Genomic DNA, 17,395 nt, shown 5'->3' with positions numbered 1-17,395 from the left:
TGACTTGGTCCTTGAGTCTAAAAATTCTGTAATAATTTTCAGCCATTTTTACCATTGTTTTGTGTTACATTTTTGTCATTGACACTTGTCCATTCAATTTTCTAATATCTTGTGTAATAATTGATAGCAAATTGAGTTATTGTAAGAAAGATGTCAACTGAGCAATTTCCATTTCTGAAGAGGGTTGAAGCCTCGGTATTCGGCGAATATACTGAATCCAGGAAGCGATCGCGATAAATTAGCCGGGCTCAGCGCGTTGTTCTTGAAACGGTTAAACGGGAATCACGATCGTAAATTATTGGACATCGTTGTCCCCGAACAAGGATGCCGCTCGATAATATTTGAATTTGAAATTGACGGGGAGCCAATTCATTACATCAGAAGCAGCGAATTTGCCGGGGACGCTCGGTCGAGGGCGAAAACAAAATCCGAACGATCCTGACAAACAACAGTATTTACGAATATTCCAGTAATTTCCGTCTAACAATTTCCATTTCTTCGGACACTATCTGGATTAGAAAATGTTCATCTAGCATAATTTCATTTAAATCCTTGATCTTTCATTCAAGATACTTGTTCACTTCAATTACACTTGTTCAAAAATGTATATTGCTGAATTTCATTTTGTTGTTTTTGAAGTTTCAGAGTTGTTATTATTGATTTCGTTATAAATATATTATTAAAATTGATTAATTTGTTACAAATATTGTAGTCGATTGTAGTACTGCGCCTTTCTTTAGATATATATTGCTGTGGAATATATGATTTTGCCATGTCTGGAGCATCACTCGTCGTTCGCCTCTGTCCTCATCTCAAATTCCTCCACGTCACAATTTCGAGACAATCGCTTCTGCTGTAACTTCATCATTGTTGTAACTCCTAGTACGTCCAACAATATTCAACAGACGAGCGTAAACCGTTTGTTACGCGGTAAAAAAAGCCGCTTTCCCCAGCGGTCTCCTGTCGCAGAATTTAGCTGACGAGAACGACAGGAAGTTGGTAAACAAAATTCCCGTGGACGTACGTGAAAATATAACGGTACGTACATAGTCCCAGTTATTTCTTGCTGTCTGCTAATTGAGACAGCTAGAAATAACCAGAAATTTCAATTTCGTGTCGGCCTCTCATTAGATCGAAAACTTTATTCATCCCGATACCACCTATCACTCCAATGAAATATTGTTTGCAACGATATGAAAGAATCGGCAGCAACCCGATTGTTCGTTCGACGAAATAATTAATTTTTACGATGTAATATTGTCGCACGCGTTTGACAACGTTTATAACAAACCGCGTAACCGAATCGTAATTAAAACTTTCCGCTTAGAAAAGTTTTAATTAAATCCTACCTTCACCGTGGTCTTAACGTTGCTTGCTTTCGTGCATCCGTTATAATAGTTCGCACGCTTACGAGTTTAATGAGCTCATTTCTCGTTCTCCACACTTTCAACGATTTCCAGATCGAACAAACGAAACGATTTACAACAATGCCTCGCAACTACATCCGTCGAAATCGAACTCCGAAATTCGAAACACCTTGAAACCTTCACCGCGAATAAATTCTACAGCGCTTTGAAATGCACGATTAATTTTTCTACTGAACCAATTTTCTTGTAATTGAGTTTCGAACGAGGAAAGTAGACGGCGAAGGATAACTTATTGGGAGTCACACATTTATCTCGAGCCAGGCAGCTCGTGTCAGTAATTGCGCAGAAGAGTGAGAAACAACGGGCGAACTTCCCGGAATCGTTTGTTCATTAACAACAGGGAACAACAAAACCGGAGATGAAATACAATAAAATAAAATACGATATTTACTTGGCGAAGCTTGGTGAGGGCTGTTGGAAACATGTCTTGATTTAATGTCAGAATTATTTATCATCAAATCATACTCGTTGTTGATGGGTATTATAAATGTATCTTTATTTAATGTCAGCGTAGAGCACATTTATTATACGAGTTTCTAAATTAACATATAATTGAAATAGAACAGCAAATTAAAAAATAATTTTTTAAGAGGAAAAAAATATTTAAGATCTGCTACACTATGAAAATATAGGTGATTCATTTTGAAAGTAATATGTAGACAGCGGATCTTTATGCATTTTATAACAAAAATGAGTAGGTGTAATTTAAAACAGTGAGAACATTACAAGAATTTTAAAATTCTGTTATGTTATTTTCAACCTTTTATCCATGTTGACAAAGAAAATCAATTTCTATTTCACTCCGGTTTGTTATAATTCAGATAAAACATTTTTTGCATAAAGATCCGCTGTCTAGTAATACGTATATTATGCCATTTTAATGACCCTTTTTGCACCATATATGTATGAATGTCCATACCACTACTTATCGCGTAATAATTAATTTTTGACGCATAATGCGGGATCGTTGCAACGAGAGAAAGTTCTCAGAACATATTATGTTTCAGGGAAAGTGCACTTGGGCGGGGACCAATGGGCGACGAGTTACCTTGCAGAATACACCATTGCGATCGCTATCAGAAGTCGAGAGGAAGGTACTGTGCAAGGTTGCAGTCGCGAAACTTCAGGCCCTGAATTTGGGAGTTCACATCAGGCCGCCCAGTGGTGAGCTCTTTCAACGTGTTTATTGCTTAAATACTTTAACACTAAACCTACCGAGCCTTAAAAGTAACTGGTACATGTTCCCTTATAAAATTGACCAGATTGATTTTATTTAGACTTTGTGCAGCTCCTATTGTAATATATGCTCCACTAAAGATATCTATGCAATCGTTTCTTCTGAAATTATTTTTATTATATCAATAGTCGTAAAATAAAAAATCTGGAACCGGTCATTTTGACCGGTGATGGTAGGTTTAGTGTTCAAAGTTGTAACTAAAAATTCCACGAAAATGAGGCAACTGATTTAAATACGTATTCTACGGCTCCTCTTTCAACCCCCTTGTGTATTGCAAATCCTAAACGTATTTTTCATCCTCGATGTATTAAAGAAAATTCGTGACCCTGTGCACTCGAAATTATGTTAACTCAAGAATCTCGACGATTCATCTCTGACTCCTGGAATATTTCCACTACACGTGACCTTTTTCATTATGCGAATCAAATTAAGTGCGTCCACTTGTACTGCACTTAACCTTTTACAGATGAATATCACTGCTAAGCTAGTGAATAAATTCTTACTTCGAAATAATATGAAGAACAAATTTTTATGATATTACAGACATCTTTTCCTTCAATTCGGATATTTAATTCTTCGATCCTTAAAATTATTTCATAAGGAAAATGTCCAATTGTTCAACTAGTAGAAAAATATACTCGAAAAAAAGTTTATTCTATGGATGAACAGAAGATTACATTTTTAGCAAGGTAGCGTTTAAAATACACATAAATTTGTTGGTGTAAAAATTGGTCCAATTACTTGATCCTTTGCAGTCGGAGCTATTTTAACTTGAAAATTAAACATTTCTTCCGACCAAGAGTAATTCCTTTGTATGTGATTTTTTTTCATTTTATGGATATGAAATTGATATAATACCTCATGCAATACTTAAATACGTAGTAATTGATTATAGATACCAACATATTTAATAATGTAAACAATATTGTGAATAATGGTACAGCAATTACCTCGACAACTACGGGTTAAATTCGTAATTTTTAATGGAACTTCAAAATTTCCATTCCAGTGCAAAGGGTTACCAATTATCTCTCAATGGGTTGTATCCGTAAAAATAGTAAAATGCACCGATTTTTGATTATAAATTCTCAGTTCGATGCAAGTATAGCAAAACTGATTTCGCAACAGCCTACGTAAATTCAGTTTCCCTTCATTTTCGATCGTCAACGTTATTCAACAATCAAGAACGGTATCGCGTTTCATCGAGTCCCATTTCCCCGGCGCGTTCTGCGTTCCTTTGTTCCACTTCCGTATCAAAGCGGAAGTGAATCAATGAAACCACAATGTAGAAAAGAGAGCACAAAGATTTCTTATTGGAACGTGATTCTATTAATGCGGTTCTTCGAATGGATAGCTGTCGATTGAAAGAATAATTGACATTTAATCGGTGCGGTAACACACGAGAGGTGTTAATTCGTTTTGTATTGGTGTTTTGTTTATAGAATCTCTGAGCGGTACCCCTATTACTACAAAGCCGAAGAGGAGAGCACCTTTGCTGAAGAGGAAAGCTCTCACAACAGGTTTCTTCGACAACAAGGGGAAGGATGATAAGGAGAAAGGTGAGTGACAGGTGTAAACACTTGTTAATTTCGTTAAAGGGCAGCGAAATATAGAATGTCATTTTCCTGTTGATACTCTAGACAAAATAATCGATCGATGTGAAAAAAAGAGGAAAAGTTCGGAGGTTGTGAAAGGTTTTGAAAGGTTCCGTCAGGTATTATGAAGTTAAAAAAGTCCTGAAAGTCTTGTACGCCAGGACAATTTGAAAGTTTTAAACATCTTGAAAAGACTTCAAAGGACCTACGTGAATGTTGAGGCCCTTGCAAACCTTGCAAGTCTTGAAAGCCTTACAAATCTTGAATGTTTTGATAACCTTGAGAATCTTGAAAGCATCTTAAAAGACTTTAAACTCTTGAAAGCGTAAAAAAGTCTCGAAAATTTCTTAAAAGTCTGAAGCGGACAACAACAAACGTGCAATAAACTTTCGCCATCTCTTTGCGAATTCCAATCGGGGGGCCGCAATAGAAATTCACTTTATAGAGAATAAATAATTAAATGCGGTGAATTAAGTGCGTAGTTTAATGCGCGGAAAGCAGCACAGTTACCGATCGCAGATTTATGATTCGATTATTTGTTTGGAGAATAACTAGCCCAGCTATTTTCAGGTGCGATTCTGTTTGCTGAAGTGTGCTAGGAGGCTACTCTATCATTTTATGTGTTTACGACATGCCCGCGTGCACACGTATGTATTTCGATTTGGTCGACGCTGTAAGAAACACAAATATTATCGTTGGGACAAATTTTGGTGTTGCTCGGATTCTCTCTTCCTCGTTTCTAATTCCCTCGCTGAACAATTGCGTAAAGCGAGAGCAAAGACTTCCTACTTCACACGACCAGACGATCCTAATCTTATCCCGGCTTTTCTATTCAAGACCACTTTAATCTGTAATTTTAATTTGCACACTTTATGCACACCGACAAGTCCATCAATCCGAAGCAACCTTTTCACAATGCGGACTTTGATTATTAAATACCGATTAACTACTACTTATACTAGAATACATAATATTTTTCATATTATTGACCGTTCAAAAATGAGTATATCAAATTTCTGGGACCCTGTGAACTTTTAATAATGATTCCATTGTTATTGTAATAATTTTTCTACATCCTCTCAACAGTTTCGCCAATGTACGCAATACGAAAATGGCAAGTACAAACCTTCAAGGGATGTTCCCACCTTTAAAGATCAATAAAATAGAAGGAGGAAGAGGTTGCCTTACACTTTCATTAAAAGTCCTCTATAACCGCGTCATCTTCTCAAAAGATTCTAACATTCTTTGGGTTACCAAAGAGTATCTAAGAGACCAAAACCATCGCACGTGATTCTCAAATGTCCTTGAACCCCATCTCTCAACTTCTCGAGGCCACACGATCCTGAGTATTGCAAAAACGGAATCTTTGACTATCTTGCCATTTAGGGTAGTATTCCCCACGGTGCAGACGCAAGTGACACATCAAAAAATGCACCAATCCGTCATGTACAAGCACAGTCAATTCCCAGCAGGAACGGGATCGTGCAGCCTGGTATGAGACACAATTTCACGGGTTAAAATTAGCAACGGGGTGCTCGGTGGCGATGCATATTTCCGCATATACCGAGTTTATTTGCGGTAACTTGTGGGTACGAGGACCACGGGGACCACCGGACGTCAAACGGGATCCGGAACAAGCACATCACAGGGTTACCAACACGGAACCAACCCCCTTCATCCTCTTCATCCTGTTTAAAACCGTTTTACGCAACCCCTCGAACCGGTTTCGACGCGGTTCCCATTAAAATCGTTTTGTGCCCGTGACCAGCCGTTTGAAACGCGGCGAAACACTCCACTGGCTTTGTCCCGCCGTAAATCACACGGTTTTCGGGTCCGTCCCGTTTACAGCGAGCCGTAAAGCCGCCTGTAACGCGATTGATCGCGATGAAACTGGACCAGGCATTTCCATTTTATTGCATCGCCCCGGAAACCCTTCTCGCGTTTCTCAAGGAAGCTACGCGCATTTCTTTGCTGCGCTTACGTTCCCTCACTGCTGTGCGTCCATTTGTTTATCAGACCTTTGATACCGAAAAAGAGAGTTACTCTTACTCTTCGGCTACTTGTAATTAGACCGCGGATTTTGTGTATTTGTGATAAAAATGGGTAGACAAGATTTTAAACAGTAGACCAATTAACGAAGTTCTAGAATGTCCAAAATAATAGAAAAGAGAAAATATGCTGCGTTTTATACTTTTATATTTTAAAATTATACTTTGTTGGGTTGAACTGTGATTTAAATCAAATTTAAATCATACGTCTATGACAGTTATTTAACTCTTATGATCTAAAAACGTGTGGGCCAGACTTCTCTTTCTCCTAGAAAATTATTTTTCAGGCATTCACGTATACGTTCTTTTTAATAATTTCACTTTAGATGTAACCCAAGGAACACACACACGCTATAATCCTGAAAATCAACACATTTTAATAATTACGAACTACGCACAACAGAAATTGCCATCATTTTAATATCATCGTGATATATTATATAAAAATTGAACGGAACAAGAGAGGAACGAGGGAGAATGTTGTCGGGGAGGGGACGAATTTAGGGAGTCGTTTGTTCGAAATAGCGCACGGTCATTCATATATTCGCTGAGAATCGACGTGTTTCCTCCATCCGGTAAATTTCCTGTGTTCGCGAGTGTTCGCGACAAAGTAGCAGATGACGATGACTACAGTGCCAGGAATTCTTGATCGAGTCTCTTTCGTTTCCTAAGAAGTTTACGTTTCCGCAGTGGCGCGCGCGAGCGTGCATCAAAGAAGACTCGAGAAAATCCGATGAAACAATTTCCCGCGCCACGCTCGTCGTTTGCCAAATCTCGTTTGGCCGGTGTAAGGCCATTCTGGTGGCCCTTCTTTGTACACTTTCGTGGAAACGCGTTGATCCTTTTTGTTGAAGTCCCTGTGAACTTATTGTCTCGATGTTTGATCAAATACAGCTGATCAAAATATTTACTGGAATTTATTCCCACAAATGGGGCAGATGAGGAAAAATATAATAATATTGGATATTGACGTACAGCTGAAGTCTACACTATTTTACGTGCAGATTCTGGGGAAAATTGGCCATTTATAGGCAGAGTGAGTGGGGGAGAAAATGAGACAGAGATGGGGGTAAATATTGAATGCTAAACTAAATACATACAACTGAAGTCTAAAGAATTGCGTAAAGATTTTGAGGGGAGGATTGACAATTTTTAGACAGAGTGAGTAAAAGAAAAATGACAAATGGGGCAGATGAGGAAAAGTGTCGATGTAACCGGGAGTTCCAGGAAAAGGCTGGCTCTCCGGATCCATTGTCGCCTCCTGAGAGTGGCTAACGTTCCACGATCAGAGAGAGCTCGTTTGGAGAGGCTGGGATGGCCCAGATTGTGGTCTATAATCGGACCAGTATAGAGATAGAGTTTGTTGCCTTTCGGTTTTTAGCTTGGCTTCGTGACGGCCCGATTACGTAGCCAGAGAGGAAGAGAAAGAGAGAGAGAGAGGGAGCATCGGCTACGCGAAACTCTGACATGTTCGATCACACGAGGGGACGTCACTTAAATGACGTCCTCTTTTTAGACCACGTTCGTGCCACGCGAGTCACGCACACGTGTCTTTCCCGAGCGGAACACATTTTCCGCGCTGCTCACTTGACTTCACCGAGAGATGCGCTGTCATGCGAGTTGGGACAGTTAGAACCTCTTGCACAACACGTTGCAAACGTATAATTCCAGCGAATTACGTTCTGAATTCATTTTGCATTCGATGAGTCCTCTGGTGTTCAAGTGCGTTGGACTGTGGGTTGAGAAATTTGGACTGTCGAGGGAATACATTCATAATGCACAAGTCAATTTTGATGAAACTTAAATGGAAAGTACGTTTTCGCATATCTCTCACATTAGTTTTACCAAATCGAAATTGTCTCGAAACTCTTCATCTCAGGATCAAGATTCTCCTATTTTTTTGGTTCATATATTTACTTACTCTATGAAATTGAAATTATGTGCAAATCTCTAGAGCCAGGCTAGGCATTGCATTTTATCTGTATCCATTTGTCTTTATCTTTTTGAGATGTTTAAGATGGTTTTGAAATTAATTTAGAACATCATTCATACGTTTCCCAGAAAATTCACCCACTTTCGATTCTTAAATACTATAAAAACAAGTATTTATTTAAACCGTGACATTATGAATAGAACATAATTTGTTGATTTAAAGCGTCGAGCATTTCCCATGTTTACATATTACGAAACGTGTGATGTCTCGAATGTCTGCACCATAAAATGTATTTCTTTAAATTCCGACTTTCCATTTCGAACAGAATTTGTTCGTTTAAAGTGTAAAGCAAGACCGGGTGAAGTATTAGGCTAGAATCTTTGTGTACTTGAGTGAAGGGAAATTGTCGTTCCGTGTAAAAGACGGGTCACCGATGAAATTCTTCGGATCTGCATTTCAGATTCAACGGGAGGCCTGGTATTTGGCATACCGCTGTCACAGTGTTTGGAGAACGATAGGATCGCTAGAATCGCAGCTGGCGAGGTCGCCGACATCGGCTGCCTGTCGAGGAGCAGCAGACACGGGAGCAGGACAAGTTTCACGAGCCTCATCGAGCCCACCGTGGCAGCCAAGACCGATGAGGTAAGTAGATTGCTCCTCACGTATGTCAGACAACTTGATGAACAAGGCAAAACGGAGCCATGAGTTTATTAGGACGGTAAACGATGGGCATGACGCACGACGAATTTTCTTCCGACTTCTCGATTATCGAAAAACTAAACGTCTCAGTTGTAACCATTCGGATACATTCAGCAGGGATGGTGAAGAGTTGACGAGATTTTTGTATTGTACTGTGGTTTTCGGCTGAGCTATATGTATGTTTGAATGTGAAAAGAAGTACAGGGATCAATGAGTTTTTTACGTTTTTATGAAATATGCAACTGAGAAATATTAATATATTCCTTTCAATCATGTCTATTATTGCACTGCGGATTTTTATGCAAAATAAAAATTGTCTCCATTAATTTCAAGCTGCAGGAGCTTCATAGATTACATTTCTTAATAATTTAAATTTGTAGGAAATATAATACAACAATATCTTTAAATTTTTTAAATATTTTTACTGTTTTACTAGGGGTATGCGAGAACCCGATGGTCGGTATAAGTCGCGTGGAGGTTGAGTCGGGTCTGGCCGGGTTCCGGAAAACTTCGATATTCCCGAAGGAATCGGGTTTCCCGAAAATCTCGAGAATATGACATATGAGACTCTTGAAAAGAATTCGTGATGCGGACAACATTCTTCCAATGAAAAGAATTTTGTATAATCCCGATTCTTTAGAGAATCTCGAAATTCTCGAGATTCTCGAGATTCTCGAAACCTCTGTATTTACATTAGGTCTACTCATTGTTGTCATGGATGCATAAAATCCGTAGTCTATTCAGTATATATGTTACGGTAAATGTGATTAATCCGGTGATTATGCATAATAACCGGTTATTATATACAGGGTGTCTCAGGTGAAGGAGGCCACCCAAATATAACTTAAATGGTATCGAAGGAGGATCATAGAAGAACAATTTTTATTTGTCCGGTTATTTTTTCATAGTTTTTTCAAGGTCATCTCAAGGTCATTTTTTTTTATTCCATCTTGTTAATGACTTAAGCATATCCAAATATATTTTTTCAGCCGCTATAAGATGGAATAAAAAAAATAAGTTCTCTCGATGAAAAAATAACGATGACCTTTAAAAGACTATGAAAAAATGACCGGACAAAAGAAATTGTTCTTCTATGATATTCCTCCTTCGATACCATTTAAATTATGGCACAAATATCTTTTGTGCCATTAAAAATAAAGGAGATAGTTAGGTGGCCTCCTTCAGCTGAGACACTACCAAGTTTGCCGTTCATTATATATAATCACCACTGGTGATCATGCATAATAACCGGTTATTATACATAATCACCGGATTAATCACACTTACCGTAACATATACATTAAAATCCTTATGTTGTAATATTGCCCGTTTGATCGCCTTATACGTAGGCTGGTACTACTGAAACACAGCAGTTAAGTAGTATAGATGCGTGCTTGATGGGACGAACATAAACAATGAACATCATACGTAAACCTCCTTCATCTCACTTGCTCTAAATTACAATAAATATTGTTAGATACTGGTTCTTCAATGTGTATCAATAGACTGCGGATCTTTATGCGAAATAAAAATTGCCTGCACCGATTGCAAGAAAGGGAAAACAAATTGCATGATATATCTTCCCTTAATGATTTTAATAGAGGAGAAATCATATATTGACATTTTTCCAACAATTTTGAATTTCATCTATTCAATTTTCCTATAAATAACATACGAATAGAAAGCGAGACACAAATGAAAACATAAACATCGACGATAAAAAACTAGATTCTAGATTCTTCTAGATTCTTTGCTTTTGCATACAATATTATTTTCATCTTTTCCCTATTATTTGCTGTTGTAATTTATGCTCGTGTACAATGTGGTCAACCAAATAAGAAACAGAAATGCAACAGACGGAACATACTAATATTAATAAAGAATAGCTTGATAGAGTGATAGAGCTTACATCAGACCAATTTAAATAAAGATGAATGACTCCATACCGCTCACGAGCTTTCTAATCATTTCTACAAGTAGAAACAGTCAGGAATGGTCAGACACTCGACTCAAGTGCCGTTTACAATCATCAATACGTTCATCGATTATCAACAACGATATTCTCGAAAAGAAATCCATGGAATAAGGAACATTACTTTATTCATCCATCTACAAACATTTCCTTCAAAAATAATTACGATGGCACTAAAAGCGTCGGAGCAGTAAATTAATTCACGATCAACAGAGTGGCAGAGAAGGTTTATTTTGGCAGCTGGACCGTCGTCCTTTCGAAACGGATCCCTCGCAGGAATTACGTGCGATAAAAAATGTAGAATAATCGCCACGAGCGATTTACAATCGCAGATTTAATTCGGCGCTCGTTACTCGCAAAGAAGAGGAGAGAGATGAAATGATAGAGGAGAGGAGAGGAGAAGACCGCCCACGCCGCCCCTGGAAATCCGAGTCACCTGTTTTAGATTGACGTTAACTAATCTGCGCGCGAAACGCTCTCTCGACATGTCCCGATCGAAATTTTCACCGTCCGTTCGTTCGGCTGTTCAGAAATATGGCCACGACGAGAATAGATGCATTACACGAATAGTCGCGCGGCTATGCTTTTTTTTAGATGAAATACGCTAAGCATAGCGGTGACGCGAGAGACGGCCGGATTGTAATGGTGGTTTTGTATTTTTATGTGTGGTGTACGGTTCCTCTGTAAATTCTGTCTGTCAGGTTCTCGATTGCCCGGGAAAATGAATAGCGCCACGTATATAGGAAATTTCGTTGACAAATTATTGGTCGGACACGTACTAGAAAGCACAACATGATTCTCGGGAAACAAATTGCAGGTACGAGATGATTTCATAAACGTTTATTGGACACTGTGGCTTATACTGTGTAGATTTATTTGCTCAACTATAAAACAATTATAATAATAGCTTTATCAAGACTTTATCTATCGACCTAGCGTCTTTTAAAACTGACTTTACGTATTGTTCCTCGCGGTTACAATGATTAGAACTTCTTGATCTCTATGCATTTCTACGAAGAAATAGAACAATTATTTTTATCATGTGTCTATATTTGTGCTTAAATATTGGTGAAAGGAGAACACAATTTGGCTTCGATTCAAGAGAAAGGAATAATAGTCATATTTACTTGACTTTGTTTGAAATCATCATCACGAGTCTAACTTAATATAATAATGTAATGTTTTAATCACCACAACGATTTGCTTCGTAAATCAATAATTTATTGTTTCAAAGTAAACTCACAATTCAATCACTATAATCCTGTCCTGCGTAAACAATTGAAGAAGATCTGACGAAAAAAGATGAAAAATTCAAAGGCTTCCTGATCCTGATCTAATCAAACTCGATCGAAAATTCAGGAATGGAAGAAGACAGGCGTTGACCCAGCGTGCGAAACCGCGAGAAACCGAGTTGCAATGAGCGTCGCATGACGGACACCGGTCGTGATCATGAATGCGATCATAAACGACGTCATCGGTTGCGTCATAGTGTCCGCGGATAGTCGGATAGCGGATTGCACGGTGATGGCGAGGGCGAGGGCGTTTATCGATGGCCACTTGCGCGCAAGACTCGACACGTCCCTCGTCGGCCAGCTGAGCCGCAAGTGGTTATTTTTTGACGGATACGTCAGAACGATACGCCGGCGAACAGCCGTTTATTCTATATTTCGTCGCGCACCGCGTTCGAGAACACGCCTCTTTGCCAAATCCTCTTACCGGATTTAACTAACGGTACTCGCCAATTAAATGCCAATGGGCGACCCTGACGTCACGTTCACTGCACCCTCCAAATAATCAGGAAAATGAGGATAAATGATTCTACGACGATCTACCTGTGCGTAGCAACTTCAAACCGTGGAGACTATAAATCTAGAAATCTTTGGTGCTTTCACTCTTTGAAATATTCAACCTTCCATCTTCATTAAAATCCTTCAATCCCTGAATCTTTAACTTCTGGAATCGTTGTGTCATTGAATCACTGAGTCTTCCAGTCTTCGAGTCTTTGAGTTGTTGAATCATTGAATCTTTAAACCTTCGAATTTTTGTAATCGTGAAATTCTGAATATGTGAATCTACGATCTCACATCCTCGAATCTTTGAATCTGCTATCGTGTAGTTGTAGGCTGCGAATTGAGGAGCTCAAAAATACAAGTTTCCCCCATGAGTTACGAAACTATCGCTATAAAAATGATATAGGGACGATCACTAAATTACCCCGGCGTTCCTCTATTTTTACCATTTTTCAACTCTATTTTTCTGAGAGCAATCTCTTTCGCGACCGGAAGTAAATGTTTTGGTTTCAGAGGCACCGGCGCCACCTGGCCGCGTAACACTTTTATTCTTTTTTACATCGTGCTCTTCCATGCCGAGAACTTTGATCACGTTCCTGCGTTATTTTAAGAAAATTGAAGATTCGACTTGTGACTCTTGATTTACACGATTCAATCTAACTTCTCTCTCTACGTTTACACTGTTGATTATTGATTTTCCAGTTTATAGCCCGATTCTAGAGTAATTTGGTCAAACACGTGGAGAAGCTATTCGAAGCGAGCATTCCTTCTACTATATTCAGTCCAACGATTTACTATCTCAATTTCATCATATTCTAAACATGCAATAACATTTTTTAGATCACTGTAAAATCACCTGTACCACCACAAATCGCTTTTAGAAAATCGATCGAGCTAAAACTATTCGAGAAATTTGCTAAGCGTGGAAACGTTGGACTCGTGAATTTTCATCAACTTTCCCCTAGAAATAGAACTTCGCTGGTGTAATGGAGACGAGTGATTCACGCTCTGTGGATGCAGCGTCGATTTATTGTGACGTCCGCCACGACAATGCCACCCTCGACTTCCGGGAAACCGATCGGTGGTGAAGTCGAACGTTTTGTGTAAGTCAGTGGGTGGCGAGCCGAGGGATTGTTCGAATGATTTAAAGTGACGTCCCGGGCGCTCTCTACTCTGATACAACCCATCTCCCTTGTTACTGTTACAAATTTCCATTAAAACATCAATTTCTCAAACACAACCACCGTAAGATCCAAGCGAAAGATTATTTCATAATGTCAGACGTGCACAAAAATGAAAACATAAATTTCCCTCAAAGAGAAAATAGTAACATTAAAAACATAATTCGAAAATTTATAGTGTCGGACCTACATAGAGGCCCCTGTTTTTCAAAATATCCGCTTCAAAAGCTGATTCGTTTCACTTGCGGGTTGTGGTAGTGCAAGTAGAATCAGAGCGCAATGGTCGGACAAGAAATTCCGCGCTCCACTATTTAATTTATTCCCAAGTCTGTGAGATTCGGCAGACAATTTTCAATTCTCTACACACGTAAATAATGAAATTTACTGATTGCCCATCCACCTGAATTTATTGATAAAATATTCTCCACGTTAGCACTTTGCGCTCGACTATCTCCTCTGAGGCACTAAAAATTATACTATGATTCAAAAGAACTTCTACATTACTAAGCATCTTTGCGTTTAATAAATTGTTAGCCGTTCACGTGTGGTACAAGTGGGTAAAATGTACAATGGTAGGAAGTCTAAAAGAATTCAAGGATACCGACACATCTGATGAACGTCCGTATTTAGGAACCGAAATAGCTTCGAATGAAAAGAGTTAAGTGCCATGTCGACTTTCAACTGTTATACTCAAAGAAGCAATGTAACGTTGTATCAATTTTACATACAGAGACAGATTGAACTATAGAAATGATGGGGGGCGAAAGTTACGTGTGAATATTTTAATTATTACAGGTCCAATCGATCCGCCTTTCAATCAAAAGTTAGATCAGGAGACACGTGCGTTTTATTTATAAAGTTTTGCGGTGAACGTTTGCCCGGTGTCGCGATGAAAGGCCACGCGCTTAAATAGCCCCGGCGGGATTGATCGATTTAAAGCGATCTCTCGGGGATGAACGACGTAATTTTGCAGCTCCCGTCGACGTCACGCGTCTCTCGGATCGGACGGTGACGTCACGGATCGAGGACGCGAATAGAACCACGATGAGAGAGCGCTCGTTTTAACCGGGGGATTAATTAACTTACCGAAATTTTGCAAGACTTTCAGCCGAGACGGACGAGCTCCATCGATTTTAAATACGTAGGCGATACTACTATAACAGCTAATTAGTTGAATATTGCGTTGTATGATCGTAATTAGCGGCTCGAGGATTTTGGGCGTTTATAAAGTTTATGCACATTGAGTTAATGACGTTAATGAGTTTATGCACATTGAGAGACAATCAATTAATTTAACTAAAAATAATTATTACTTCCACTATTGGATATAAATAGGAGTCGTCAAAGACAGATTTAAGTTATCAATAAGAGAGTCTTGATTGATTGATATTATTTATTGAGGCTTCCTGATACAGATACACTGTTTCTTAAACCCATGAAAAATCAATAGAAATACATTACAATCAATCTGTTTTTGCTTCTCTATTCTTCTTATTTGCTGGCAACATTTCCATTAAGTTCATTCATATTTGTCTATCATAATTAGACTGCGGATTTTACGCTCTTATGGCGAGAACGTGTGTAGATGAAATTTGGAATATTAGAAAGATCAAAAGAATTCAAGAATGTTAATATATTATTTTTAACGTATTAAAAGAAATATGTCTCTTGAGCTTAATCTTGTTTCATCTTACTCTAATTATTATCTTTCTATCACCCTCAATTTTTTACCATTTTTAAGTTATCTAACCATAAGTTGGAAGAATGAGGTATGAATTGGGGTTAACGACCGAATTCTTTTGAAACGAACCAACTCAAGAGATTAATTAGGAAGGAACATAAGGTCCAGGCGAATTCTAATCGAAGTAAAGCAGCTCGTACAAAAGGAATAATAGGACGAAACCGCGTGTTTCAGGGTGGCTCGTGCGAGTCTCTGTCGTCGAAAGGGGGTGCGTTGACCGGAAGCGATTCCGGCGTTCTGGAACTCAGTGATAGCGGCGGGGGAGGGCCTCCAGGGGAATGGGATGCAGTACCCGGAGTAGTCAGACAATGCATCAGGCATCTGGAGATCACGGGTCTTCGAACGCTTGGAGTGTTCCGGGTGTCACCTTCGAAGAAGAGAGTCAGACAGGTGGGTTATATTTAATTCCAAATGCTGTATCGTTCATTGCAGAACCAAATATAAATACTGACCTCTTCTATGCATCTGAATTAATTAGAAGACACTGACGAGCTCATCTCTTAAAGAGTTTGTTGTAGAAGAAATAGCTGAAGCTGTTTATTCATTTTTGGAAGACTATCTGGTCTCACAGATGTAATTTCTAATGCATTCGGAATTATTTCATTGTAACCAACACAGTACAGGAGAATTTTCTGTGTTTATAGTTGCGGGAGGACTTCGATTGCGGTCGAGAAACAAAAATCGGCCCCGATCAGTGTCCCCACGATGTAGCAGCACTATTGAAGGAATACTTTCGAGACCTGCCGGACCCCCTGTTATGCAGGGACCTATACCAAGCGTTCGTCCACACTCAAAGTAAGATCAACCTGAATGAGGATTATCATCAGCCTATCTAAGCTGCTTAAGCTAAGAGGTTATCAAAGAACATTATACCTGTGAGGCTTTCATTAGCGTTGCCATTCAAAGTGATCGCATAAAGGATGTATTAATACTTTTGGGCTAGAGATTCTAAAGAGATTAATCGCTAAAGGAAAGTTACGTAGCAGATACCATAGCTGGTGATCTTAAGATCAAACGGACCAAGACGTATAATTGATTTGTACTGACGTAACTATTAGTACGTCTGCCTATCGCTAGCTTATTCTACTTATCACATAGATTTTTCAATTTTCTGTAATTACTGATCATTAGACTGCGGATTTGATGCATTTATGACAAAAATGGGTACTCGCAATATAAAGCACTGGACGTATTAAAAAGATTTAAACACATCAGTGTATCAGTCTCAGCTTAATAAAATAATTTTAAAAAGTATGATGTTTCTATTTGGCTCCTGTGGCTTGCAATATATGCAAACAATTTTTATTTTGCATAAAGATAAGTCTACTGATCATTCATCAATATACAGCATCAGTACGTTGATAAGATATCTTCTATCACTGTCCGTGCATCATTAGCTTATTCTACTTACCACTTGCTCACCCTACGTGTTACAGGAATTTCTCAATTTTCGTATAATTATTCCTCAATTATTCGGTAGTGTGAAGTCACAGTACATTAATAAGGTCTCTTCTATATTTTCAATTGATTATTTCTGACTAGAAGTATCAGAGCACTCAAAGTGAACCGCCTCGTATTTTACAATTACTGAAACCATATCTGAAACTCATATTATAATAAAATTGCTTCCTTAATTGTCAAGATTTAACATTTTTTTATAGATTGTTTTAGGGATTTCATTCTAATGACCAGTGATTCCCAGTATCAAGTTTTTATATTTTTCTTTTCTCCCGTAATCGATCACTAAAAAAATTGATGCCGACCTCGTTCCA

The 17,395-nt window shown here is 38.6% G+C and overlaps 1 protein-coding gene across 1 annotated transcript in view; it reads left to right on the top strand.

Annotated features, from left to right (window-relative positions):
* Positions 1–17,395, top strand: part of Rhogap102a (Rho GTPase activating protein at 102A) — a 52,688-nt gene that overhangs the window by 23,176 nt on the left and 12,117 nt on the right. The window contains exons 2-6 of the mRNA XM_076447548.1: positions 2,435–2,591; positions 4,107–4,223; positions 8,701–8,882; positions 15,798–16,013; positions 16,268–16,418. Coding sequence (XP_076303663.1) covers positions 2,435–2,591; positions 4,107–4,223; positions 8,701–8,882; positions 15,798–16,013; positions 16,268–16,418 — 823 coding nt within the window. The remainder of the gene's footprint in view (positions 1–2,434; positions 2,592–4,106; positions 4,224–8,700; positions 8,883–15,797; positions 16,014–16,267; positions 16,419–17,395) is intronic.

This window comes from Lasioglossum baleicum, chromosome 3 (genome assembly GCF_051020765.1).
Source record: "Lasioglossum baleicum chromosome 3, iyLasBale1, whole genome shotgun sequence".
In the NCBI taxonomy this organism is placed as follows: Eukaryota; Metazoa; Arthropoda; class Insecta; order Hymenoptera; family Halictidae; genus Lasioglossum; species Lasioglossum baleicum.
This window is presented reverse-complemented; position numbering and strand designations above follow the sequence as displayed.